General features: G+C 36.5%; 2 protein-coding genes across 7 annotated transcripts in view; one reads left to right on the top strand and one right to left on the bottom strand.

Moving 5' to 3' along the window:
* LOC135076650 (soluble guanylate cyclase 89Db-like) overlaps positions 1-8,732 on the top strand; it is a 12,771-nt gene extending 4,039 nt beyond the window's left edge. The window contains exons 4-14 of the mRNA XM_063971071.1: positions 505-698; positions 1,476-1,600; positions 4,213-4,344; positions 4,786-4,887; positions 5,254-5,420; positions 5,571-5,847; positions 6,226-6,369; positions 6,785-6,908; positions 7,004-7,113; positions 7,356-7,445; positions 7,576-8,732. Of these exons, the coding sequence (XP_063827141.1) occupies positions 505-698; positions 1,476-1,600; positions 4,213-4,344; positions 4,786-4,887; positions 5,254-5,420; positions 5,571-5,847; positions 6,226-6,369; positions 6,785-6,908; positions 7,004-7,113; positions 7,356-7,445; positions 7,576-7,677 (1,567 nt within the window). The 3' untranslated portion in view covers positions 7,678-8,732. The remainder of the gene's footprint in view (positions 1-504; positions 699-1,475; positions 1,601-4,212; positions 4,345-4,785; positions 4,888-5,253; positions 5,421-5,570; positions 5,848-6,225; positions 6,370-6,784; positions 6,909-7,003; positions 7,114-7,355; positions 7,446-7,575) is intronic.
* On the bottom strand, positions 7,815-27,939 carry LOC135076800 (glucose transporter type 1-like). 6 transcript variants are annotated; one of them, XM_063971242.1, is made up of 2 exons: positions 27,744-27,939; positions 7,815-11,570 (listed from the first exon to the last, which is right to left on the bottom strand). In XM_063971242.1, the coding sequence occupies exon 2, from the start codon at positions 11,548-11,550 to the stop codon at positions 10,165-10,167; it is 1,386 nt and encodes a 461-aa protein (XP_063827312.1). In that variant the 5' UTR covers positions 11,551-11,570; positions 27,744-27,939; the 3' UTR covers positions 7,815-10,164. The 6 variants fall into 6 exon arrangements, with proteins under 6 accessions (XP_063827312.1, XP_063827310.1, XP_063827311.1 ...); XM_063971240.1 differs by lacking the exon at positions 27,744-27,939 and adding an exon at positions 22,181-22,333; XM_063971241.1 differs by lacking the exon at positions 27,744-27,939 and adding an exon at positions 15,468-15,585.

Here is a 27,939-nt window from a genome sequence, read left to right as displayed (position 1 = left end):
GAACTATCATGGTGGCGATACGAGTACATACAACTTTAATTATCTACTAATTAATTAATAGGTACAAGAAACTTTCTAAAATAATATTTTGTGGATACTTACTTATTTCAAAGTTTTAATAAACTCTACAAATCTCAAATAATGTTAAGTTGGAGGCTTGTATTCGTTCGAACATAAATTACTTGTTTTACGAATTGACAGGCGTAACGAAAATAAACCCAAATAAGTATGTCAATGAGCGTTTTCATATAAATGTTAATATTATTTTTCGATTTGAATCGTGGTTTACATAACTTATACCAGCGTACCAGCTTATAAGCTTTGTTTTGTTTGTCCGAACAGCCTTTTAGACATCACTTGATTACCTATATGACATAACCTACTTAGTACGTGTTGAATTTTAATGTAGAAAAAATAAATCCCCCATTCCACCTTTCCCACCTGGTCATCCCACTTGTGGGATGTGGGATAAGAGAAACATTTTAATTCCACACTGTTCCCTAGCTACGACACGATGATTCGCGCGACCGGCCGCTACTTCTGCACGTTCCTGCAGTCGGTGGACAACATCCACCAGCGCATGCGGTTCACCTTCCCGCGCATGCGCTCGCCGAGCATGCAGCTGACGCGCGCGCACAGACACGGCGCTGAGTTGGTGTATAGCAGTGGCCGCTGCGGGTTCACACACTATCTTATGGGTGAGCTATGAGTATTTCTTCCTAGACAAACAGTCACAAAGCGACCCCTCCGTCCAAGATATGACGCACAATTAAGACACTTCTGCTTACGATTCAAGTAGCATGTGCTCGCCATGCATACAACAAGAAACGGCGCTGCAGCTGGTGCGATTTCACGCACTTCCTCTTGGGTGAGCTACGAGTAACCCCTCCTTCCAAGTACGACACCACAATCCGTATAATTCAGTTTCATCTGCATGTGGTTCGCGTCGCATGCGCTTGCCGAGCATACAGCTGCAATTTCTAGAATCTACCGATAGGCACTGCCGATGGGTTCTGAACAATCTGACTGATTCATATCACTGCGCATAGAGTCAAAGAGTATGTATCTGACCCGTGCGCAAACTTCAGGTTCATACACAATTTATAGAGTCATGAACCGCGCGATGGGTAGTACTTTCACATGTTCAAGGATAATAGGTCTCCTTACCATAAAATTTTGTAAAGTTTGAATTTTAGTGTACGTAACACTTTTGCAGTAACTTTTTTTTATCAAAGTAATGCCTCCTTTTGCAGGCTGTAAAGCCAATAAACGATTCCCTAAGATTAATAAGCGGAGACCCTGACCGCTAGGTTTCGCGTACGTGACAGCCTGATTACGGCAGCCGAAATATGTGGCCAGCTTAACCCAACGTCACTCGTGAGAATTTTTGGTACAATACACTTGCTTCGGGTTATTTTATGTTGGTACCCGCTTCATATAAATTGGCACTAAGTTACCTATTCATAAATTCGCAGGTCAACTTTACGAGATAGCTGAAGATATTTTCTCCCTGAAGCTGAAAGTGTCGGTGGTGAAGGAGAGCATGGAAGGCAACTACTACGTCGCCGTGCTTCGGCTGGAGTTCGACAATAGCGACTATGTGAGTAAAATAAAAACTCTAAAAGTAACTTCGCCCACGAGTGCCTCAATGATGTTCAAATCAGAAAAAACGGCTCACTTATCTGCGATATAAATGAACATTATCTTTAAGCTACGGTTAAATGACTCCAATAAAAGACTCCATAATCCTCCGATCTTATTGGATTTCGATTCTGCTTGGCCGTTGTCAATTGTTTATTATTACAGCTTACCTACGTGCCCCATTTCCTTCACTATCTAGTAAACTTGTAACTCAAAAGGTAGGTATAATATGGTACCTACAATTCCTGAATTTTCGAGACAGATCAAGAAATTCAGTTCCTTACCTACATACACGCTGTACTTTCATAGTTCGGGTCTAAGAGCTGCCGAAGTTGGTAATTAATTGACACTTTTATCGACAGCCGAAATTGTCCTGGCCTATTATAGTGCAAAATTGTTTTCAGACTTTAATTAGACACGTTTAGCATCCAAATGGATGCTCACAAATCCTCAGTGGGCTTTACAGTACCTAAGTACCTATTTAAAGCAAATTTATGCGCTAACATAACTCTGTAAGAAGGTATAAAGTAGGAATACACAAACTTTTAGGTAGATAAGAAAATTGCTCGTATAACCAAAGCAGAATATGATAAGGTACTGGTACGGGTCTCGAGTGTATACGTTTTATATTCACCATTATGGTTCATAATATGGACCAGCTTATCATCAAACTATGTTAGGTACTTTACTTTTAGTTTTTATCTTGTTGTTTGAAGGACAATAGGACTATTCACCAGGCTTAGGTCTAATAGTGTTTCTCCTTAAGGTGACAAATCGATTTGCAATAAACCAATAGCACCTATAAAACTACAGTCACTTATTTGCTATTGTCTTGCATTTGTCATTGAACTGCTGTATAGCGTTTGAATCTTAAGATTTTCATATTTTCTGTCTAGCAAGATAGTAATACCACAGAATAATTCTTAACATTTTTATGATGTAGAAATGTTACTTACATGGCTGCTTACTTCATAAAGTTCATATCAATATACCAAAGTAAAGCCAAGATCATAAACTTCAAGTTTGTTTTATATCCCCATCTCATAGAATCTGGAAGTAGGTACTTATCTTACTGAGAATCAAGATCTCATTACTCCTTTCAGAATAACATTGAATATTTTAGGGAAATAGGCGAACCTACTTTACTTAATAATAATATAGAAGCTGAGAAGGATATCAATTACCAAGTTTCAACTATCAAAGCAACGGGAACCGCTTGTTACACTCAGTTAGGCGAAAGTAATAGGAATAATAGTGACCCGGCGTGCCTTTACTATTAAATTCGATAATACGTTTACGGAATCAAATAGGTAAATACTACGTCGATTAATCACAGTTTTCGTAAATTAGCAGACTCTATCTTATGACAAGTGACTAATTGCAAGGGCTCTGGGATGTTAATAAAAAAGATAATGAAATAAGAAGAAGTTATTACCAGCCAGTCAGTGAGACAAATTAGCCCGACGACAAACATTTTTCGCGCACAAAAAAAGGTAGCGAAATCTCTGAAATGATAATGTTTATTTAGGAGCGGTCCAAAAGCCTTTCAAAGTGGATCATATTTTACCCGACTCACGCTCTCAGATGAGGTTATTTATTAGGAAAATTCTAGGCATAGACGGACGATTTATATTTGGGGTATTACTTATGTTAGATATCTATTATGTCTAGATGAAAAGCTCGTGCCTACGACAACGGAATGCGATAGGGCTGCTAGATGTTTGGGAATCTAATGTTGCATCAATCAAAAGTAAATATTCTCTAAAAAATATTAAACAGAATTAATCTCCGCACAAGCACACTTATACTCTATAAACATCTAACTAAGTATCTACTTCAGCCCAGTATAAATTTTTTTTAGATGTTTACTTACTTAGAAATTTTAGACAGGAGTAATATGTAGATAGAAGGCTCTTTTTGTAAATTAAAAACGCAACGTCAATTTTTAATTAGGATTTGTATCTAAAGCGTACAAAACAAATTTAAGCGTCCCGATCTGATAACCCTATCCGGGACCGCACCTCGGGCCTCGTCGGATGAGTTTGGCTGGATTATCTATTATTAGAGAAGCTATTACAATCTAGAACACATTTTCTGAAAATTAACATATTTCCACCCAGATTAAAAGATTAGGCTACATTAGAGAAATGGACATTTAAATGGAATTTTATTTAAAAAAAGGCTTTTGATATTGGACCGGACCCCACCTTCAAAAAATAATATTCTATAGGGTATTCTACCAGAATAATATTCTACAGCTAACAATTAAGCTAAACAGTTATCACCTGTTAAGGTTCGGCCAAACCAATGCGATCACAGCCGATCAGCCGGCGTGCAGCGATGACGACCAGACTTAAATGCATTGATCGCCATCGCTGCACGCCGGCACGCGTGTGATCGCGTTGGTTTGGCTGAACCTTTAGGTGGTTATGTTCTACAAATACCAGCAGGAAGTTATTTTTTTACATTTTCCTATATTCCTCATATAAAAGTTGTTATAGTATTTAACGGAATAAGACATTTTCCTTATGAGCTCATTAAAGGACCAACCTGAATGCCCTTACTTCGCAGGTGCAATCGCTGATGCTTCGCAAGTCGCTGCCGTGCCCGCTGCCGCAGGTGCCGGCGTCGCTGCTGCTGCAGCTGTTTCCCTTCGGGGTCATGCTGGACCGGCGCATGAAAGTGCTCATGGCTGGTGACAAGGTAGAGACAAATATTTGGATATTCTTCGCCGCCTTCCATGTTGTTTGGAAGAGGCTCCTAGTTATAAAACCAATTTTATTGCACCTACTTACTCTTTCAGGTTATTACTGTAGATAATTTCTGAGACTGTGAGTTTTATGAGGTGTAGGCAACAAAAAAGAGTCTTTTTATAAAAACCCTTACCATTAACCTTAAACCTTAGAAAAATAGCACCACCACCAAGTGACGTAGCTACTTCACTTAAGATTCATTATGCAAAGTTCGTACCGATCAATTATGTACAGAAATCCCCGCATAATTTACTTTTTTCCTTTTTAGCAAAGGCTTTCGAAGTAAATGTTATATTCCATTCTGAAGATGACATTAACATCCACACAAAATTATGCTGATGGACATTATCCTCAGCACTTACATAATTCGGATTGTGTTTATTTGTTTCAGCTGGTGGAGGCGTGGGGAGGACCATACAACCGTATAGCGAAGTCGCCGATATCTGATATACTTCGATTGAGGAAACCCAAGATATCATTTACATGGGATAAGGTAACACTTATCTAAGAAAAAACTTATTTGAAACTTGGTATTTTCCGCACTGTCTAAGTTTTTCCCTCTAAGTTATGCCATTATTAGTTAAATCGGGACTCTATTCGAAACACATATTCATCATACTAATGTATCATCATTACATGCTTAACTACATACCCACGCAGTTAAATGTGAACTTTGGAAAGTTCTGATTTACAGGACCGAACCCGAGCCTGAAATATGTTCTCGCCGCAGATACAGATTTCCAGGAACTCATTAAATCATTATTAACACCACGTTGCAAGAATTACTTCACTCTTATGGTCCTTCGTCCCAGATAATTTCATTAATCAGTCAATCACGCAAAAACACGAATTTTCACAGGTGGTGTGCATGCAAACGATGCTATTCGAACTGGAGCTGACGCGTTGGCGCGCTCGATGTGCAGGCGACGCGCGGCGCGGCTCGCAGGGCGCTCGCTCCGTGCTGCTCAAGGGACCCATATACCTGCTGGAGGAGATTGACGCGCTTATCTTCTTATGTAGCCCTATGTAAGTACACCTACTTATATGCTGTTGCATTCCTTTGTGCCATCAATACCAGGTCACCAGGTCACTCCGTTACGTATATGACTTGCGCAACAAATGAATGTATTTTAATTAAATTTAATACCTTATGATTTAATTGTGTTACTATTCCAGTTTCAACGACCTGGAAGAGCTGCGCCAAGCTGGTCTCTACCTAGCCGACATGAACGGGCACGGTCTTTCGAAGGAGATGCTGCTCCAAGGCTGGCAGCACCTGTCCAGACTCGAGCTGCTCTTTGAGAAGGCCGAGAGCCGCTGCATGTCGCTGGAGAAGTCTTGCCGGCTGCGCGACCAATGGAAGAAGAGGGGCGACCAGCTTTTGTACTCAATGATACCGAAGCCAATTGCTGATCACTTGAGAGCGGGGAAAGATCCCATGGCTGCCTGTCAGGTACTTTTATTTGGTTTTAGATTAAAGCGCCATGTTTACTATAAGGCGGTTATCACACTGCGCCGCGCTCCGCCGCGGAGCGCGGGACGACAGATTTTATCATTGTATGCAAGTACCTCCATTGTATAGAAAACACGCGCGGCACTTCACACTGGCAACGCGTCCGCGCGCGGGTTTTTTAAGTAAATGAAATCACGCGCTCCGCGGCGGAGCGCGGCGCAGTATGATAACCGCCTAAACATAGCTGTATTTCGCCTATAATGCGGCACCTACACCTTACGCTTAACGCCTTTTAAAGTGATAGAAACTGAACAGCAATTGCACTTTGCCGACATTACAACAACACTAAACCATTTATGGCGAACATTATTTTGCCAGGCGTTCGACAGCGTCACGATAATGTTCTGCGGCGTGCAGCTATCAGAGGCAGGCTCCCGCGCTGACGTCATGCAGACCGTGGCCTACATGAATGACCTGTACTCCCGGATCGACCGGCTGCTGGACACACATCGAGTCTACAAGGTGAGCTGATCATGGATGTCATACATTCTAAGTAGGTACTGCCTTGAACAATTATATGGGTCAGTCGGTACTGAGAAGAAGCAGCGCAAGAAACTCAGTCACTTGTCAGCATCTTCAGTAATTTTTATAAATGATTTTATGGAGCTAATATGCTGGCAGTTGACAGCTATAGGCTGAAGTTGATAACTGTGGGTCTAGACAAAGTGCAAATTATAATCGCAAACCAGTCGAAAAGTGGTCGAAAAGCCCCTCTTTTTTGTATGGAGTTTTGACGGATTCGATTTTCGATTCGATCAAAAAGTGCGTTTTGTCTAGGGGGGCTGAGCTATGACATCTTCTTCCTTACTTGTAATACCTGTTATCTCTTGTCTTATGTTATTACTATTTAGTGTTGACATTTTATTCATGCGTACAGGTAGAGACAGTGGGCACGGTTTACATGCTGGTGTCGGGCGTGCCGGAGCGTCGCCGCGCACACGCCGCTGTAGCCGCCAGCGCTGCGCTCGCCATCGCGCGCGCCCTTCCTATGCTCACTATAGGCGAGTCTCTGTAATACTTATATCTAGCACTCATGAGTTGATACTCAACTGTGATAACCGAGACATAAGTTGAAGACGATCATTTGTGATTTCAGGTGTCCACTCTGGCCCATGCGTCGCTGGGGTACTTGGATTACGGCTGCCAAGATATTGTCTTGTAGGTGATTCCGTCAACACCGCCAGTCGCATGCAGACTACTTCAGAGGTGAATAAGAATCCATTATTCATCAAACTTATTGGGCGCCAACTGTAGCACATTGTATTTTGGGCGCCAATTGTAGCACATTGTATTTTGGGCGCCAATTGTAGCACATTGTATTTTGGGTGCCAATTGTAGCGCTTGGCATACATTGATTTTGGGTGCTTTTTAAAAATACTCTTTACTGTTTCCTGAAACTCGAATTCATAATCTATGTAAATTTAAATAAAACACGCTTCTGGTTTCAGCCGGGACGTATCCAAGTATCAGCGAAAACTGCAGCTCAGCTACCGGCTGGAAGGTTCAGACTTAGACGCCGCGGGCTTATCAAAGTTAAGGTATGTAATAAAAACACAAGAGATGGCAAATAATATACGACCAAATGCAGTTTTCTCATTCTAAGTTGTCGAGTGTTAGTACGAGTATAATCGGTGTCTATCTAGCCTCTATATTTAATTACTTTTACAGGGCAAAGGTATGATGGAAACCTTTTGGCTCGAGGGTGAAGTGGAGGAAGAAGAGCAAGATGAGGCGTTGCAACTGTTTTCTGCGCTCTGTGGAGATGCTTGAGAAGCCAAAGAAATTTGATGAAGCTCCATCTTCTTATTAACTATTTATTTTCAACATAGGATGAAAACTATTTTTAGACTAGCTATTTTAAAATATGAATGTTAATAAAAGGTGTAGAAAATACAAAAAAAACATAATACTTTCTTAATCGTAATTTAATATCAACAGACGAATTAAATTCGTTTTTTTTTTCATAAATATTTTGATTGTTGTCTATAATATAGGGTACAATTTTAATATTCATGTTTTTGTGTTTTAATATAGCTATAATAAAATTACAATCTTAAATGCCATAATGTAAATAATGTACGATTACAAATCCTAGTAAGTATAACGTCGTATTATAGCAGGTATACCAGATATTTGTAAAAATATTAGATTTACGCTCAATATTGACGCCAATTATGTTACAATGCCTGTAGAAAATGTAAAACCGTTAATGGAATCGCTTCATTGCATGTTGGTACGAAAATATCATGAAATCGAATCTATAACGATCGTTACATTGTTTAGAGGCCTAATTAATATTTTTTTCAAAATAGAATTGGATCTTAAAATTTTGTTACACTTTGTTGACGCTACGTGCAAGTTTTCAACCAAATACGATGTTTAGTAAAAATAATATTAAAGCCTTGTTTTGTATGTAATAAACAATATAATAAGAACAATTTAAAGAACCTTTCTGAGCATTTCTAAACTTTAATACAGACATAATGATAGCAAAATTACGCTAATCGGTTAAATAATTGAAATGCAGTAGCGCCATCTAGATGAAAATTACAATAAATTAGTGTAACATGTCTTTGCTATTTAAGTGCTAGGTGAAATATTAAAATTGCTTCCTAATTAATCTAAAATGACAAACAAAATTGAAAAATATTTAAAAAAAACTTACATTAACTTTTTTTAGTTTGAGCTGCTAATGCTGAATATAAACAAATATCTACGTAAAAAGCAGTTAGTTATTAAGTTAGTTAAATGAAACATTATTGTTGTAATTACCTCATGTTATTATACAAAGTACAAATAAAAACAAATCGAAACAATTATTCTTATTGCTATTTGTACTTCTTACATTTTTGCGGCGCTCTATTTTAATATAATTATGAATAGTGAACTGTTAGCTATAATGGAGCTTCCATTGGCGGGCTACACATTTTTAGATTATTTCGGAAAGCAGGTTAAGGATTTTAAGCCCCTCGAGGGAAAATACCGTTTGTGACAGTTTGAATTTGTTCCGAACTATTCTTCATCTTCGTAACATAGCTTTGTGAAGCCCGTAATTTGTCACAATATCACTTTGTCTCTAGATGGACTGGTTTAAATCAATAAGACATCATTTACGAGACAGGTAGCTGCCTTAATATCTCTACACTGCACGCCTATGGAAGCAACTTGTACAGACTTTGTCAACAGAGTCGAGTCAAGGCTCAATATAGCAAAATATGAATATGAAACAACATCTCATTACACGCTTTTAAGAATTCAATAACCAATTGTAACAATGTGTAAAACTTTTAGACAACTTTAGTGCGTTAATTTTATGGTAATTATTATCTAGAGGTTGGCACTAAAGTACACTAGGACGGTGAAGTTACGTACAGTTAAATAAATAAATAAATACTACTACATAACAATGCGGATTTATCATACACGTTTAAATACATTGTAAGAACAGCAAGCGATCGGCAATAAATAAAATATAGTCTGTACATTCGTTAAACAATAACTTATAAATTAAGGCACTATAGAATAAAACAAAACTCATACAAAATCGAGCACCTAACTGAGTTTGTAATCACAAATAAAAAAAAGTCAAAACACACGTAAAATATAAAAAGAATAACGGATTTAAGTCATACAGACATTAATAAAAGAACCGTAAAACAAAATTTGGTCCACAAACCTTTGGACACGCTAGAATGGGATAGGATACAATAATACTTAGTAAGTTTATAAAAAATCTGTAATACTTCTGTAAACGGGGATGGTAAATCCATTGAATTTATAAGAAATGATAGATGTTAATAATATTTTGATGAATTCTAAACATTATTATTTAATTCGTATCTAAAATACTCATATTTATAAAATTACATAGTAAGTACTTGGTTTAGAAACATTTTGGTAAATGTAAGATGGCTCAGTCTTTCTAATTTATGCGAAACTGATGATCCAGCGACCAATAAGTATTAACCACGCCAAAGTTTCTAGTTATTTTTTTTATCTTATCTTAAAAAAGGTTATTTTACGACCATTAGCCCAGCGGTTTGATCTGGTAAAGGAAAATTTGATCTCATGTTTTACGAGATTTCTTTAAAAATACTCGCTTTTGACAACAGCACAGTATTGTGAAGATTTTCTATTTAACCTGAGTTAAAAGAAAAAAGTGGGTAGTAAAAATTAGTAAGACTAAATACTTATTGCAATATCGATGAAACTTAACCCTAAGGAATGTAGCTTAAGTCTAGCATTTGAGAGGTTACTCTACTGTTTGAAGAGAGCTGTGACTTCTTCAATCGTCTTGTTCTTAGTTTCGGGCAGTTTGAAGTATGTGAAAACGAAGAATAATATTAGAAGCGCCGTATAGGGCAAGAACACATAGGCACCCATGGCGTCACTCATCGGAATGAATGTTAGGCCTACTACGAAGTTTGCGAACCAGTTGACTAGCGCGCCCACACTCACCGCGGCGCTCCGGGCACCCTGCCCGAACAACTCGGACAATATCATCCAAGGAATAGAGCTCGGGCCCACGCCGAATAACGCCACATACAAGAATGTAAAGATCACAGCGAAAACACTCATCGTAGGATTGTCCTTATACAGCAAAGCTATCGTCATCAGGATAGAGAACACGGTCATACCACCAAGACCCGTCAGCTGCAGCGTGCGTCTTCCCAATCGATCGATCAGAGGAATGGATACTAAGGCCATAATGAACAGCATGCTTCCGACGCCAATCGTCGCCAGCCTAGCCGGCTCTTCGTTTAGACCAGCGCTAACGAAAATTGTTTGAGAATAGTACAGAACTGCATTAATTCCACCCAGTTGCTGTGACAAGTGCATAACAATTCCGATAAATAGTGGTTTCCTCAAATGGCTAATTCGGAAAAGATCAGGAATGGTGAATTTCTCCTCCTGCTTAGCAGCGTGGTCTTCTACGTGCATATCGTTGATCTCATCATTGATTTCAGTGGTTCCTCTGATTTTCGTAAGAGCTATCCTCGCTTTCTGTTCGTCGTGGGCGGCTAGCAACAAAAATCGCGGTGATTCAGGCGCAAATGGTAACATGAGACACTGGAGAGCTGATGGGAAAATAGCTAATCCCAGTAGCCACGGCCAGCCCGCGTCGCTGCCTAGAATCACATCAATACCGAGTATTTGAGCACCAACCAATCCAAAGGCAACAGCTAACTGGTTCACCGTACCGAAGGCTCCTCTCAGCCTGAGAGGGGCTACTTCAGACACATAAGTCGGCGAGGCGGTAGTTGCGAAGCCGCAGTTTACTCCTATGATGAACCTCCCAATGATGAGCATTTCAACAGATCCCGCCAACTGGCTGAAGCCCATTAGTATAGCACCGACGACGCCGAGGATGGCGTTGAGGAACAGAGCTTTCTTTCGGCCGAGTTTTTCTGCGAGCCAACTGGCGAGGGGGCAGCCGATCATGCCGCCGACGGCGAAGATGCTGACGATGACGCTGAAGATGAGGCCGGTGTTGGCGGTGGCGGAGTACTGGTCGCGGATGAAGTTCTCGATGAAGGCGCGCGGCGCGTTGATGACGCCGGTGTTGAAGCCAAACTGCAGCATACCCAGCACGGCCGCGCTCACCGCGTACAGCAGCGCGCCGGTTGTCCCTCCGCCAGACATTTTCGGCCGTGTTCTTGACTCTGGAATAAGAGAAAAGGGGACCGTCAAAATGTGAATTGTGTAACTCATATCATATCTTATCGAAATCGCAACAAGTGACTGTTTAGGATAGGATCAGAGGCAGCGCGTTAAGATAAACTTAGATGTTTTAAGTTATTTGGGTAAACCTTCTTATCTTTGCTAGTAATGATGATGAATTAAAAATATGACAGTCACTTATAAAAAATTTATCTGTCCAGTATGTACTCAAAAATATAATAATTGCTAGATAGAATAGGTACATAGGTAACAATTTGGAATAGGTAGGTACGATAGGTAATAATGTATTATAGGTAGGTTCGGCTTATTTCAAAATCATTGTTATCTTGAATTGGTCTGAATTATAAAAATCGTGTTATTGAATCAAATCTTTGGCCTATAATCGTCATTATTATACGTGTCATGATAACAACAGGTCGATTGAATCAATAATTATGACAATTTATTACATTAAGCCTCTACTAGTTTAATTTGTTAAAAATACCTACATAGAGATTGTTGTTGAATGGGATAATATTAAGCTCTCAAAATATGTCTCAAGAAAATGTTTTCACCAGAAACATAAATCGTCTTCGAATTAAATAGGTACTGCTACACTTCACTTAAAAACTCACAAAAATCACTTCACACGGCTCTACATAAATTTCTTATAACCGACTATTCGACCAATAATCATAATGTTTTTGCAATTCACCACACCGATAGCATTTGAGAGCGAGACTAACTACTTTTCATAATGAGAGAAAAATATTTTACTAAAGTGCGACACTACCTATTCTTGGAAAATTCATAAAATGAGTACATAAAAATGACTCACTTTAATGTATAAACACAGGTACAGCTGAACCTATACTAATTTCATTACTAAATACCGTTACAACCGCCAATACATTATTTCATATTAATACGAGTAATTATTAGTTACTTTTAACTAATTAAGCATTTGTTTCATTAATCAAATTTTAATTAATAAAAAAACACATTTACTCACACCCGACGTTGAACACAAAACTACCAGTAATCCGAGATAGATCAACATACGGACTAAATATTATCATATTACATTTATCAGTGTAAGATATCAAATCAGATCAACGTTTCTTGATAACATCGTCAAGAAGATAGAACTAATTCAGCCATTGAAAATTAGCTAAGGTAATGAAGAAACAAATTCCTAAAATGTGGTCAGTAATAATATTTTTTCATGAAATTATGTCCCTTTTCTACATAAATTCTTTGGTTCATTATGTAAGTAATTACCAACTACAAACCTACCAACAATACACCTTTAGATACTGTAATCTATGGCAACAGTATTTTTAAACGAAGCCATTAACTTAAAACTTATGTACGCGGTCACGCGGATGTAACTTAGGTATCCAGTACTGAACAATATGTAGTTTTTTAGGTAAATGGGTAAATGTCAACTAAGGTAAATGTAAACAGTCAACCACAAGCTAATAAAAATGAACGCATCGCAGTCATCTAATTACTCATTCGTTACCAATTGGATATTGTGTTCAAGAGTTATTCACAAAAGGTGTCAATCAAAGTCGTCATATAATCGTATGATTCAGCATGTGTCAATAAATACAAAATATTATGAACCTCTTATTTGACTACAAGATATTGAAGTGAGTATAGTACTATAATACTAAAAGCTCGTCAATTTGTTGCAGACGACATAATGACAAATGAATGAAGTTACATCAAGCAAATAAGTTCGTACCACTTATGATGATGCACACAATGCTTATTTCATGGACCTAATTATTTTAAGCAGCTTTACTTCTACGCGTAATTTAGTCTTCTAAACCCTGTACCTCTATTTCGCGCCTTTTATTATTGCAATTAATGGTAAGATTTAAAAAAGCAATACTGTAGTAGAAAACAGTGACTTTGACACTTTTTTAGCAAAAACTCTTCGACGAGAAACTAGATGTTGCAATATAAATGCAGTTCTTTGAGTCACCGGCATTGGCAAAACCCGTCAATCCACTTGAGCAAGTGTTTTTGTTTGAGATAGCCGAACTCTGGCATAAAATACTTAGCAGTATAAAATTGACAAGAAGTCTTATCGAAATAAACCCCAACCTTTAAAATGGCGAAATTTACTTCGGGTTTCAAAGTTTCATTAACTTAGCAAAGCCATAAAAAGCCCGCGGCAACGAAATATCAACTGTTTTTTCTGAATAAGAATCTTATTGGTTACGCAAATCGCTGCTACGAAGCGAAATACAAGCGTAGGAGAAAGTCTACACTTCCAATTTCTACCTAACAGACATTTTGCTCTCAGAAACAAACTGCTACATGAATAATACGATAATAATAAAATAGATAACTATTTGAAAGTGACTTTGGGAACACAACTCGAAGCTGACACAAACAGTGCAAAACTGTGATAATGAAAGGTAATTAAGTAGCACAGTTTAACGTACTCGTAATAGTCTTCAAGATAGACTTCAAGAAAATCGAATTCGAAGTCAGGTGAAACAAACGACAGGATAAGAATAATTGAAAATAATAACTAACTCTCCATAAAAACTTATGTACCTACCTACTAAGTACACTACATAAGTAATCCCAACTAATTACAATATTAGACTACCTACGTTATTTGGATGGATTTTTGTACTCAATCGCGTAAGAAACCTACTTTAATTACTGAAAAGATTTTTATCATGAATGAAAATTCCACATGCGTGTGGGCTACACGAATAGGTAATAGGAAAAACAGTGGACCAGATTCGCACGCGTGCTGAAATCCGCATTACAGGAAAAGGGCACTGATTTACCGATTTACCTAGTACATAGGTATACATATTCCTTATAGGCCTTATATGCATCCACAACAAAAATCCTATTACAACAAGTGCCCAAGTAAACTACTTACTCATGATTTTAGAATTACGAACAAAACGCAGTAGGAAAAACAAACCCCATTATGAGTTTTAATATCATTATTATGCTAATAGCAGTGAGTGTTGACGCAACCAGACAGACAGTAAAAAATTGCTTTGTAATCTTCTTTAAACGTAGTAGGTTCGACCTAAATACGAATGCGAGTTAATTATTTAATAATTATCATCAAAGTACCTACATAAGTAGGACACTATAATTAAATCCGAAAAAATATTGAATTGTTGTATCTTAAACAAATACGTTTACATATTTCGTATCATCCCAACTAATCCCAACTATAATATTATAAATGCGAAAGTAACTCTGTCTGTCTGTCTGTCTGTCTGTTACGCTTTCCCGCTTAAACCTCGCAACCGATTTTGATGAAATTTGGCATAGAGATAGTTTGAGTCCCGGGAAAGAACATAGGATAGTTTTTATCCCGGTTTTTGAAACAGGGACGCACGCGATAAAGTTTTTCTGTGACAGACAAAATTCCACGCGGGCGAAGCCGCGGGCGGAAAGCTAGTGTACAATATGTTTTGACCTTACATTAGGCGTCAGTACGTTTAATTTTGTTTGGCGATGTAATGGGAATTTATATTGTTGATTATTATAAAGATTAATTAAGTACCTGTATGTATTGTTTATTATTAAAAGTGGAAACCTAGCAATTGTTGACCGGCCTTGTATCAGATTTCGAAATTAATAGTACGACAGATTTTAGGACACCAAATGAATTTCTTAGCGACGGATAAAATAAAGTGAAACGCTCAACCAATTATCAGAAAATTCATGCTCTGATTATATAGCTAATACTTTTCGAAGAGTTTTTTAGCTGCGCTTGCGTGTATCCCAGCAACGAGTTGTCAGTCGTCCGATCGAGACGGTTCCACGCATTTGTTTATGTTTTATCCATCGCACACGCAAGACTACGGCTATGGGACGTGGTATAAATTACTTAAATTACTACTCACCTAAGCTGAACTCAACTAAAAAGATTTACACTGCACACTGAACTATGGTGTGAACATTTTCATTCGCGATTGGCAAATTTGCATCGAACGACAGTTGCTTGTGCCCGACGCGGCGGGGCGAAACGCACTGGCTCGACTTACAAGGCTGCCGACCGCCGTGATTCTTGCTTGGGTGACGGTGACAGCTGTTAAGCCGAGCACATAACTTGGCAAAGCAATGATAATGCCGTCGTTAAACACGAACGTGCGTTTTTTTGTTAATTTATTGCGACGCAATTTACTTACTACCAGTTACTACCACAATTCCTTTTGGATTCTAATTATCATAAATACAGCCAAGTGGTTATTTTTTTAACAATTACAACCAAGTGGATATTAATAGTTTATCGATTCATTTAACAGCAATTCACATCAATACTTCTCATTGTAAATTGACTTAATCTGTAATTAATTGTAGGTATAGTTTTATCTGCGGCTTTCGCAAGTTGCGCAATCGTCCCAAATAAACCATTATGATTATTTTAATTTTCTCAATTAAATCTTAAGGTATCCTTCCGTTTGGCCAAATTACTTTTCGCCAAATTTCACTTCGCAAACAACTTATCGCCAAAGTTTCATTTCCCAAATGAACTTTTAGCAACTGTACTTTTCGCAACTAATTCATTTGGTCAAATTATCATTTGGCCAAATTTTACTTGGCAAATGTTTATTTAGCAAATGTTTTATGTTGCCAAATATTATATCCCAAATAATTTGTTTGGTCAAATTGACACTTCACATACTTACCCACCGTTACCCACAAATCAAAGCATAAGGCACATGATCATGGTTTTCACAATAATTTTATGTAAAACATTGCAGAAAATAGTATGGTTGCAAAAAGTAGGTATTGCAGAAAATAGTAGGTTAGGTTAGGTTAGAACAGTGACCCTTAATGCGCGAAGGCGAGCGAAGCGTGCCGCGGCAGCGGCCGCCGAGCGCTAGAATCACCTCTATTGTTAATGAATCATTTGGAAATTTCGATACAAAGAATGAAATAAGGAAATTAATGTAGAACAAATTTTATATTAACTCCCCACTAAACAAAATAATAACCACAAGCTAATTTGTATACCATTCTATGCACCAATCAAATTATTTTGTAAATACTTTATCGTGAAATATTTTTGCCTAATGAAACGTTTGGCAAACCATACTTTGCCAAACAATAATTTGCTAAACAATAATATGCCAAAAAAACATTTGCGAATTAAAAGTTTGCAATAAGTTGCTTTGCCAAATGAGAATTTGCCAAATAAAAATTTGCGAAACGTTGTTTGCGATGAGATAATTTGGGAAACGTTTTTTGGCCAAACATTAGTAATCCAAATCTTAAACTTGAAACTTGTACACTAACCCTAAAATGCGTGAAAACCGGCTACTCAATCAACACAAACAACTGGTGATATACGAATGATAACATAGTATTAACATAATTCGCAAACCGCACACGAGGCGTCATGCAAAAGTGCTATTCACAGCTTGTATGATCCTTCAAATTATCCCGAGTGTCACAGATTGAATAATGACAAGGAAAATTTTCGTGATATAGCAAAATGGTATGTACTGCACTCTACCACAACTCTACACTCCGTAGCCTGTCTGTAGCCCCGTTACAAAGTAGATAGGTATTCTCGTGTTATAGGTGTTATGTTCGTTAAGGAAAATATCCATGTTTTTTAACAAAAGTCAGTATAATTTTTCCAATGTTTATGCACACAATGAAATACACACGATATTAAATACATAAATAGTAAATACTACATATTAGGTAACATATGCATGACCATATCTAACGTAGCGAGGATAATATAAAATATGAAATATGGGTGTTTAGTGCCACGCTGAACACCAATCGATATGTAATTTGAATATCTACAGCGATCTCCCCTAGCAAGAAAGTGAACTGCTCGAGTTTCCCCTCTTTTAGCTGTACCTAGTACCTACCTAATATTATGTTATAGTCATAGTCATTACTTGGCGGTCAAGGAACAAGCACGAATGCCAAAGTTCATTGGCATTGAGTTGGTAAACTATTGGTAAAGTAGGTACCTAGTAAAATAGAAAATAGTAATAATAATTTTATTTGATTCTTTCCATGACTGAATTTACTGTTATGTTGAAACTTCAAGAAAGTAGCTAAACACAGATATGTATCATGATATTCATGATCCATTCAACCTTGAGGTATAAATAGCTTGTACAAATACGAGTAAAGACACCGGAGGTCAATTAAAGTGATAAACCGGTACCTTAGTAAAAAAATAAAAACAAAAATTATTTTATAAAGTTAATTGAATTATATTTATAAATACACTCAGTATAAAATTAAACATAAAAGATACTTAAAAAAATAAGTTAAGTAAATAAATCTAAGTATACCTACATATCGTAGGCTGAAGGCAACAGAAAATTCGTTTCTGAAATCGATTACCCCATGGGGAATGTAGGTACAATATGTGGCATTGTACAATTCACTCTCATTATTTATAGGTGTACCAGAATCTCATGGCAAATGGGGAAAATAAACTTTGTTGAGTGCAATACTGGGGAAATTGGATTAAACGATCTTGATACTTTTTATTTTTTTATTTATGACTTTAATATTAATGAATATGAAGTACGAATGGCTACCTATACATTTTATGTCTTATCTGTATACTTATAACTTATCACTTCATTCAGAACTAGAAAACGATTCTAAGAACTCCACTTGCATTTCTTGTTCTTCAATAGATGATCAAGTTAAAGAGGTTTATTATACAGGGTGGAAAATGCCACCTGGAGGGAAAGTACTCTTAATACTGTAGATAGAAAATTTTACTGAAAGAAAACATTCCTTAATTTTTGAAAAAAAAAAGAGAACTGCATTCAAAGATTTTCGATTTTTTTTTCGAAAATTCACTACTATACCATACAATTTTCTGTAACATTATCAAAATAATTTAAGATGTCATGGTTTTCCTTTCATTTGATTTATCAAGTTTGTTAGAGAGATTTTATCCTTATACTTAACCCTAACGATCGATATAATAAAAATACAGGATGTAATTCCACCCTGTATAATATAAATCGCTCTTTCAGCATTTCAATTACTCAAACTAGCTTGATGAAATCTTTTTCAATTTTCTTTACATGGTCATAACTTTTTCACTATTCCTCTGCACCAATGTATGAAAATAAAACACCTGAAAACCCCGATAAAGCAGCTATTAGGTAAGAATAATTTAAAAATAAACATAACTCACACTCCTTCTGAAGCAGTTAGGTAATAAACTAAATGTATCAAAACATTTCACTCCAACTTACTGTCAACTCAACGACGCGCTTTAAAATCAAAGATTGAGTTTGAATTATGCCCTATTTTACAATACACATTGAAAACAATATGATTTGCTTGAGCTTTTTCGACTTTTTCACAAAAATAACAAAAAGGCATGAAGAGATTACAAAATTTCTGCAGCGGCTGACAGATCTCTTGATTTACTTTGACAGGTGACAGTAAAGCCATAGACAATGGCCATATGAAAAACACACTTTTCCAATATTTTTGTTTGCCATGAGATTCTGGTACACCTATACTCACTTTACTTTTCACGGGATTGGAAATGTTTACGACACAATCCTAGGAGTAGGTAAGTGTGTTTATTGTGAAAACTTAGATAAATGTTCGAACGTCTGTTAGGCATGCAATCGCCACGCAACTACTTTAAATTTGAACCTTTATTACTTACTACTAAATGTAATTTCCTATCAATTCAAGCGCCTGAACATTCTAAGTATACCTAATATGTTTTGTTGAACAATTTTCTAGATACATTTTCATCAGGTGAGATGAAACTGATGAAAGTCAAAAGCTTCTCCTTTGTTTCCATTAGAAACAGCGATAAGGAACAACTTTCTACAAGAGATTCAATGACAAAAATGACTTTTCTTGTTAACACCTAGTACCTACAGTTAATACACTTAATGCACTATCAGTTACCGTAAAACAGGCTTGAGTGCCTTCCAATAATCTAATTAGAAATAAATAGGTAACCGATACCAAAGGTAGTTCTGCCCGTGGGGAACACACGTCCCGAATGTATGCCTATTTTGTAGAACGAAAAGAGAAGAACCGAAAATAAGTAACTATCAGGTTTTTAATGCTCACCACATCTCTAAATTTAAGGATTAACAGGTAGCAGACTCACATTAACTAGTTACTGTCAACTAATATTATTAAACTGGAGAGTAAACCTTGACACCATTATCAAATTCATCAAAAGATTCTCTATTTGCCAAATATTTGCCGTCATTATGACGTCATTTTGTCATGGCAGCCTAAAAGTAAAAGCATGCTCATTCGGCGCCGAAGAAATGCGATCGTCTCAAGATAATAATACCACAGTAAACGGAAATACAGAAGTACCATGCATTATTAAAGTAGAGACAATGTCACCATCAGGAAGTATTAAACGACAAATAGAAAACAGATGAAAATCACATTAGTTCACGACTTAAATTAATTTAGCAAGTTCTTTAGCACGGCAGACGCAGCGGCATGTTTACTTAGCATGCTTAATTCAATGAATTAAGCCTACCAGTAAACCTTACTTCAATTGTGGGAATGCTCAACATTCCGTAGCCATATGACGCGGGTCTGTGCTGTGACCTACTAATACCTACTTCTTTCGAGACTTCTTAGAGATAGATGAAAAAACTGGTTAAATGCGAATAACAAAAAGAACAAATCATTCCATTTCTTGACAACTCTGTTATTAAAGGTGAACGAAGTGGCAGAAACGGCCTAGCGAGTGGTCTTATGAATAAGCTCAGAAACATAATGAAGTACAAGCATTAAGAAAGAATACCTTAACGATATTAGAACCTCGAATTCAATAACATAATATTAAACAGGAGCATTTGCGCGACGTGATCTAAATCGATAGTAGTCCGAAGCTAAGGCAAGAAATTCCGATAAATAGAGATGCCACCAATAAATTGCGATGCCGACAATAATGCGATGACCTTCTTCTACATACAGAAGAAGAAGTTCAAGACATTCTCAGGATAAACAGATACACATTTTTTATAGAGAGGATACGAATGCAAAAGCTAATAATCTTAAAATGTTACCTGAAACGGTTTTCTCAAACTTCCTAATAATTTGAGGTGCGATAATCTTCTGATCCTTGCTCAGCACAACTTTCTCGAAAATGTGCCATATATTTTCTTGTGATATCAGTGATATCATAAAATGACGTAGGTAGTTTAAGAGCAGTTTCATGGATTATAAATAGCGAGTCGCGGAACAAAAATAAATACGTTGTGAATAAAAAAAATACGTCAGTAACAAGATACGAATTAGAATAAATATTGTTAGGTACACATCATTCAAAATAGACTAAATTTTATTTAATTAAATAAAATTCCAATACTTTAGGTGATTGTTGTTAGTAGGCAGATGAAAATACCAGACCGGTTCATGGTAAAAAAACACAAGGAAAATCTTTCAGAAAACAGCGTCTCTAATTGAGAACAATCCATTGCGTTGCGGCACAGAATAAGTAGGTAATAGGCACATAGACACAGACCTACCTCTAATTGTTACTGCTTCTTTGCGTAAATCATCAAAAGGTAAGCGTTCATTTGCAACTTGCTACGACCACGTAAGCGTTTTCCACGACATTCTATATTTTCGCACTACTATGTATATTATTGAAACCCGTATTGCTCGTCAAAGCATCAACGAGGTATTTTGTCAGCGCAGCTGCATTGTGCGTCGTACATTAGGAGTGACTGCTTCGCGAAAGTAATCAATTGGTGCAATAACAACCACTTAATCCCGTTCTCAATTGTATCCACTTACGATGATACATTTAAATGGTTATAAATAGGTGGGCGTGTGAACTGATAATACAATTTTAAGCTACCATGTTTCAGTTTCATTAAAAGTCAATTCAAAAATGCTGAGATGTTTTTTACAAAGTTATCACCAACATTTTAGACTCTGGCCTAGCCAGGAGATGTTAAAAAATCTTGTGTTGGTAACTAAATTAAAATTCTACTTTTTACATTATGTTAAAAACATAAGTAGTGACTGGCTACAATTCAGCCAAAACTGCTTACAGTGTAAAATAAGTAAAACAGATAATAATATAAAAACTTTACAATGTATGGTTTTATTAACAATCTGCTGTTGACTTGTTAAGTGAACATGATACAGCTGTTTAGCATAAACATCAAGTTTGATATGAAGGCCTTGTGATAGACGATTTAACAATAATTGCTGTCTGTGATGTTCAACCATTCCATGACAATGAAAAACACAAAATACTTAGTCACTGTGTAAAATGTTATGTAGGTACCTACTGTATTAGGTTACTATGTGACTAATTGAATGATACCTGATGCATACATTATTCAACGAAAATCAATATGAAATATCAGAAGGCTTCCAATGGTGTCTAATAGAAGTAAGTTGTTTGTTGATTTTAAAACCAAATCAAGAAGATTTTGTATGAAAGTGCAACATTGTTTAAAGATAGTTATGTATGGATTACTTTTGTGTATAAAAAAGTATATAATGAAGTTTAGTGATTGATTATTTAAGCAGCCTAAAAGCGTAAAGTAAATAATACATTAAATAGGTCTTTAGCTACTAATAGGTGCAAAATTAAATGTGTACAAACCATTTGTGTGAAGTAAAGCCGCTGTGTTTTCACTTTGCATTTTGACTTTTAACTAAACATGCTGCTTTGAATTCTCCACGTTTCACAACATGCGGTGCGCGACCGGTTCCGCGCGTCTCTCGCTCGGACTCGCGGCGGGCGCGGGTGACCAACTCACCACGCACATAGGCAACTAGGCACTATTTAAGGCTTGGTATTTCTTCTAAAGTAGGTATTTCGCGCTGTCAAAATCTGCGCGCGCAATTCTTCGCCGAAAACAGCGCGTCAAAGAGCTCCCGCCACAATTTCCAGCTACACAGTATAGAAATACGCAGTTGGTTAGGTTAGGTTGACTTCCTTCCCTTCAAGCGTCACACTCACAACACTTTCTAATAGAAATCATATCCAAGTGATACAAATTAAAACACCTTTCAGACTTTTTGGGAATATATTCTAGAATCGAATAAATATAAAATATAACTGCAGAAGTAAACACTGTTCAAAGTGGCCTTGGCGTCGCCTGACCTTCTGGAAGTTCTGCGCCGGCTTAAAGAATTTCAAGATTACGTCACCCGACCTATCGGTAGGCCCTTGGGAGCTTGAGCGATTGGAATTTTTTTTTATGATAAGTTACTCTTAGTAGCGATTATTTAGAGCTTGGATAATAAATTTAATTATAGTTGTTGCAATTCACGAAGCTTTGCATGTGGTTAATAACATTAATCAGTATAGGTACGCATCAATTTTGTTCAGTCTCTATGTTTATTAATAAATAAAAATATCATACTAAAATTGCAGAAACATATTTGTTTGTATTGGTCTGGGTGTTTTCTTTCTATAATATGTATGACGTATGTACGGGTTCTGTACCTATCGAAAATTGTTATAAGCATCACACGCGGTTACCTGCGTACCTCTGTGCACTCATGGGAGTTTAAGCAGAGGTCCCTAGAGTTTCACTTTGAGCTTTGTTTATAGTCATTACGAAGCAGACTGATGGGAAACTGCACTGTCTTGAATTCGAAAGGGTAATTTGACGGTGTTTGGGGAATTCTAGGAATAAATACAGTTTCCTCATTGAGATTGAGACATTTCAATTTGAGATTTCACTTGACATTGAACACAATCTGAAATGGAGTTTTCAAACACTTGTAAAAATAAAAATTATAGTAAAAAAAACTTTTTTAAAAACAAGCTTTAATTCTGATATGCAGTTGTACTAAAACGAAAAAAATAATTGTATGCAAGGTTCAAATAATTTCGAAAGCTTGTATCGCGCATGGATTTTATTCCCCTTATAATTATTCTGTTTGCGCTACAAGCTTTCGAAATTATTTGAACCTTGCATACAATTATTTTTTTCGTTTTAGTACAACTGCATATCAGAATTAAAGCTTGTTTTTAAAAAAGTTTTTTTTACTATAATTTTATTTTACACTTTTTTGTTGTATCACAATCTCAGGGCGCTGGTGATCATTTAACACTAAAGTGCTCGAGAAGACGAATCCAACGAACCCAAATTTGATAAGTTTCCGCCTTTTCGTTTAGGAGTTCCTATGGCCACCTCCTGACTCCATCATCAGACCAGCTCAATGGTACCATAACATTGCATTGTCATCGTAGTTACATAAGTATACCAAATTTCAGCTCAATCGGTTGAGGAGAACTGGTCTTAAATTCAGTTGCAAGATTTGTCCCACACATACTAACAAGTGAAGTCAATATAAAGCTTGTAAAAAGTAATTAAATCAAAGGCACTAAGTAGTATTGATATCAACTTCGAAGAAAATGACTGCCAAAATTACTTTCTACCCGAATCCACACGTCTTTCATGAATTATATTAAGGTATTGTTAAACTAAATTTCAAGTAGATTGAACCAAGGAATCACTTTGTCCCATACAAACTTTGCCCCCTTTTTTCACCCCCTTCATTTCATGACCCCATTTCGGAAAATCTTTTCTTATGAGATGCCTACGTCATAAAAAGAACACACCTTCCAACTTTCAGGTCTCTACGATATCCGTCAGTCATTTAGGACAAAGCATTTTTATTAGTTGTTCAAAACTCTATCGTTCCAGGTATGTCATTGACAGGAGGGCGCTACTATCTTAATGGGTTATTCATTAGTCCACTTGACATTTCAGAATCGTTTGACTTTAGATACCTAAGCGATTTGATATTCGGAGTCTTTTAATGAAATCAAGTTCTGAAATAACTTGAGGTGTTGTACCCGATCAAGCTTTTCATTGCAGGACAGTTAAATAGTTTTATTATTAGTTTCTTCTCTAAGTCTTAATTTGTCAGAGTAGGTAAAGGCTCCATGAGAGCAAAATTTAGCTTTATAATAGTTTTTAATTTTTTTCTTGAAATATTTGACGCCTTGTAATCTCTTGTAATCTCTCGTTAATATAGGTCCACACAAATAAATAATGTTTGACTTCGACTTTAATAATTATGCTCTTACATAATTATAAATAAACTAGCTTTCCGCCCGCCGCTTCGCCCGCGTGGAATTATTTGGTTTTTATATAACTTATTACACTAAGATATAATGTGGCTTTCTATTGATGAAAGATTTTTTAAAATCAGTTCAGTAGATCCCGAGATTACCCCTTACAATTTAACAAATATACAAACACACAAACTTTACCTCTTTATAATATTAGATTAATATTATAGATAGGTAATTTGAAACCCTATTTTGTTTTATTCTTTTTTTTATTTTAAATATTTCACGATCCAAACTAATATTTACTGTAAGTAAATGCTAAATAGTAAATATTAGTTTGGATTGTGAAATATCCTACTAATATTATAAAGGCGAAAGTTTGGATGTCTGGATGTCATGATGTCTGGATGTTTGTTACTCTTTCACGCAAAAACTGCTGAACGGATTTTGTTGAAACTTTACAGTATTATTGTTTACTAGCGGCCGCCCGCGACTTCGTACGCGTGGATCTCGTTTTACCCCCCCTTCATCTATCTTACGCGGTTCAGATTTTTTCATACAATTTTTTTTCCCGCTAACTCCCGTTCCCGTGGGAATTTTGCAATATCCTGTTGTAACTAAGCTTTAAGTTTACTAAGGTACCTGCATGACAAATTTCAAGCGTCTATCTTACGCGGTTTAGATTTTTTCATACAAATGTTTTTTCCCGATAACTCCCGTTCCCGTAGGAATTTTGCAATATCCTGTTGTAACTAAGCTTTAAGTTTACTAAGGTACCTGCATGCCAAATTTCAAGAGTCTATCTTACGCGGTTTAGATTTTTTCATACAAATGTTCTTTCCCGCTAACTCCCGTTCCCGTAGGAATTTTGCAATATCCTGTTGTAACTAAGCTTTAAGTTTACTAAGATACCTGCATGCCAAATTTCAAGAGTCTATCTTACGCGGTTTAGATTTTTACATACAAATGTTTTTTCCCGCTAACTCCCGTTCCCGTGGGAATTTTACAATATTCTGTTGTAACTAAGCTTTAAGTTTACTAAGGTACCTGCATGCCAAATTTCAAGGGTCTATCTTACGCGGTTTAGATTTTTTCATACAAATGTTTTTTCCCACTAACTCCCGTTCCCGTGGGAATTTTGCAATATCTTGTTGTAACTAAGCTTTAAGTTTACTAAGGTACCTGCATGCCAAATTTCAAGCGTCTAACTTAAGCGGTTTAGATTTTTCATACAAATGTTTTTTCCCGCTAACTCCCGTTCCCGTGGGAATTTTGCAATATCCTGTTGTAACTAAGCTTTAAGTTTACTAAGGTACCTGCATGCCAAATTTCAAGCGTCTAACTTAAGCGGTTTAGATTTTTCATACAAAAGGATTTTCCCGCTAATTCCCGTTCCCGTGGGAATTCCTAAGTATCCTATATCCTGCCCAGGAGTATGAAGAATAATTGTACCAAGTTTCGTTAAAATCCGTCGAGTAGTTTTTGTTTCTATAAGGAACATACAGACAGACAGACAGACAGACAGACAGACAGACAGACAGACAGACAGACAGACAAAAATTTTACTGATTGCATTTTTGGCATCAGTATCGATCACTAATCACCCCCTGATAGTTATTTTGAAAATATATTTCATGTACAGAATTGACCTCTCTACAGATTTATTATAAGGATAGATAACCCAGATTAACATTATGACGAAATGTGGCAAATAAATTTCAATAAATAAATAAGACGTGTCTAAAAGCGCCATCTATCGTCATTGGTTAAAATCTACAGCACTGGACAAACTACGGTATGACGTTCGTAAATATTCATTCGGGGGAAACCGTGAAACGCCATCTATCAACATGGGTAAAATGAGGTAAAACATCATATCTAACGGGGGTAAAACGAGGTCCACGCGAACGAAGTCGCGGGCGGCCGCTAGTTTATAATAGGTAGCTTTCCCTCCGCAACCTTATTGGTATTCCATGTATGTGTCTTTTAACTGAGTTCTGTTAAACATTTCATGTAAAATTTGTCCAATTATAACTCTATTTACATCTGCATCTGTAAGCAAGGATTCATGTTCTCCAGCCCAGATGCCGAGTAAACAGAATCGTCTTTCAGTGACGTGCAGCTGCCCCTATATTTGACCCACTGACCTAATTTTTTTTTATTTATTTGTGTCAGTGTGCTCTTCTAAAGAGTGAAGACGATTGTATGTAGGTACTATTAAAATGTAATTTTAACTCATTGGTTTTGTCTCATATTTGAGGAATGTATCATGAGTAGAGTCTTAGTTTAAAAGGATGCCAACGATTTAAATTTCAATAGGTAGACAAAATTCAGAATTCTTAATTATCAAAAATTTTAGCTTTCTCCAGTAACACTGGTATTATTATACTGTGACTCATCAAAGTCATCATTGTCAAAAATATTGACAAATCGAGAACTGTCACGGCCAAAAAACTGGCACGCGTCCGTCCTCCGTAAGCGCCACCGCGCGACTGATTGAGATTGTCCAAGCCGTCATGGGCGATTTTTTCCACATTTTTTAACATAGTAACTAAATAAGACGCAATATAAAAATTTCATCCGTTAAAAGCCCTCAAGTTATTTCTGAACTTTAGTTTAGTAAAAGATTCAGAATCTCAAATCGCTTATTTTAAAAATAAAACCATTATTAGAAAACGAATAGAGGTAACTTTGGGAATTTATTCTATCGAGTCAACTTCATCAAATCGTGTTTCCATCCGTTAATAGCCCTAGAAAATATCCTCAACTATGCTCAAAAAAAATCTTAGCCTTTTATTTTACTGTTTAGTACCTCAAAAATGAAAAATGAAAACCTCATTTTCGCCATTTTCTCTGTTACCCGGCCTTAATCAAACACTCGGTAGCATGCAAATCAATTTAATAACCAGATGTTACAGTAACATAATGAAGCAAAGCGAATGAATTGGGCGGCACCAAAAACAAGTTTTCATGCATTCTCTTGCTTGATTTAAGGGTGTATAACTACTTTTAGGAAAAAGGAGTTAATTAGTGACTTCAGAGAATTATTAATTATATGGTAAGTGCTTTTTAAGCATAATAAAGTAGAAAGGAAATTCATGCAGTGCAATCAATCTTCAATTTGTAAACATACCTCTCTCAGGGACCAAAAAATAGAATCAAGCCACCATTTACTACTGTCATTTTGCACATGATCTAATAACTACTTTATAAATTAAACTTAACATTTTATATTAATTTACTTTAAAGCGTAACAGTAATTTCAATATTAATTTTCACATTAGCACAGCCATCGCGCTGAAAAATTGTACTGAAAATCAAACCAAAGA

Source organism: Ostrinia nubilalis, chromosome 12 (assembly GCF_963855985.1).
Source record: "Ostrinia nubilalis chromosome 12, ilOstNubi1.1, whole genome shotgun sequence".
Taxonomy (NCBI): Eukaryota; Metazoa; Arthropoda; class Insecta; order Lepidoptera; family Crambidae; genus Ostrinia; species Ostrinia nubilalis.
The sequence above is the reverse complement of the archived record's forward strand: the minus strand, read 5'-3'. Positions and strand labels throughout refer to the sequence as shown.

Bases quoted from the DNA above. Each gene is read 5' to 3' on its own strand.
- LOC135076800 (XM_063971240.1), bottom strand. From the start codon at position 22,220: ATGCAAAGTGAAAACACAGCGGCTTTACTTCACACAAATG. The intron at 11,571-22,180 runs GTTTGTACACAT...CTCTTATTCCAG, and splicing joins GGCTTTACTTCACACAAATG to AGTCAAGAACACGGCCGAAA.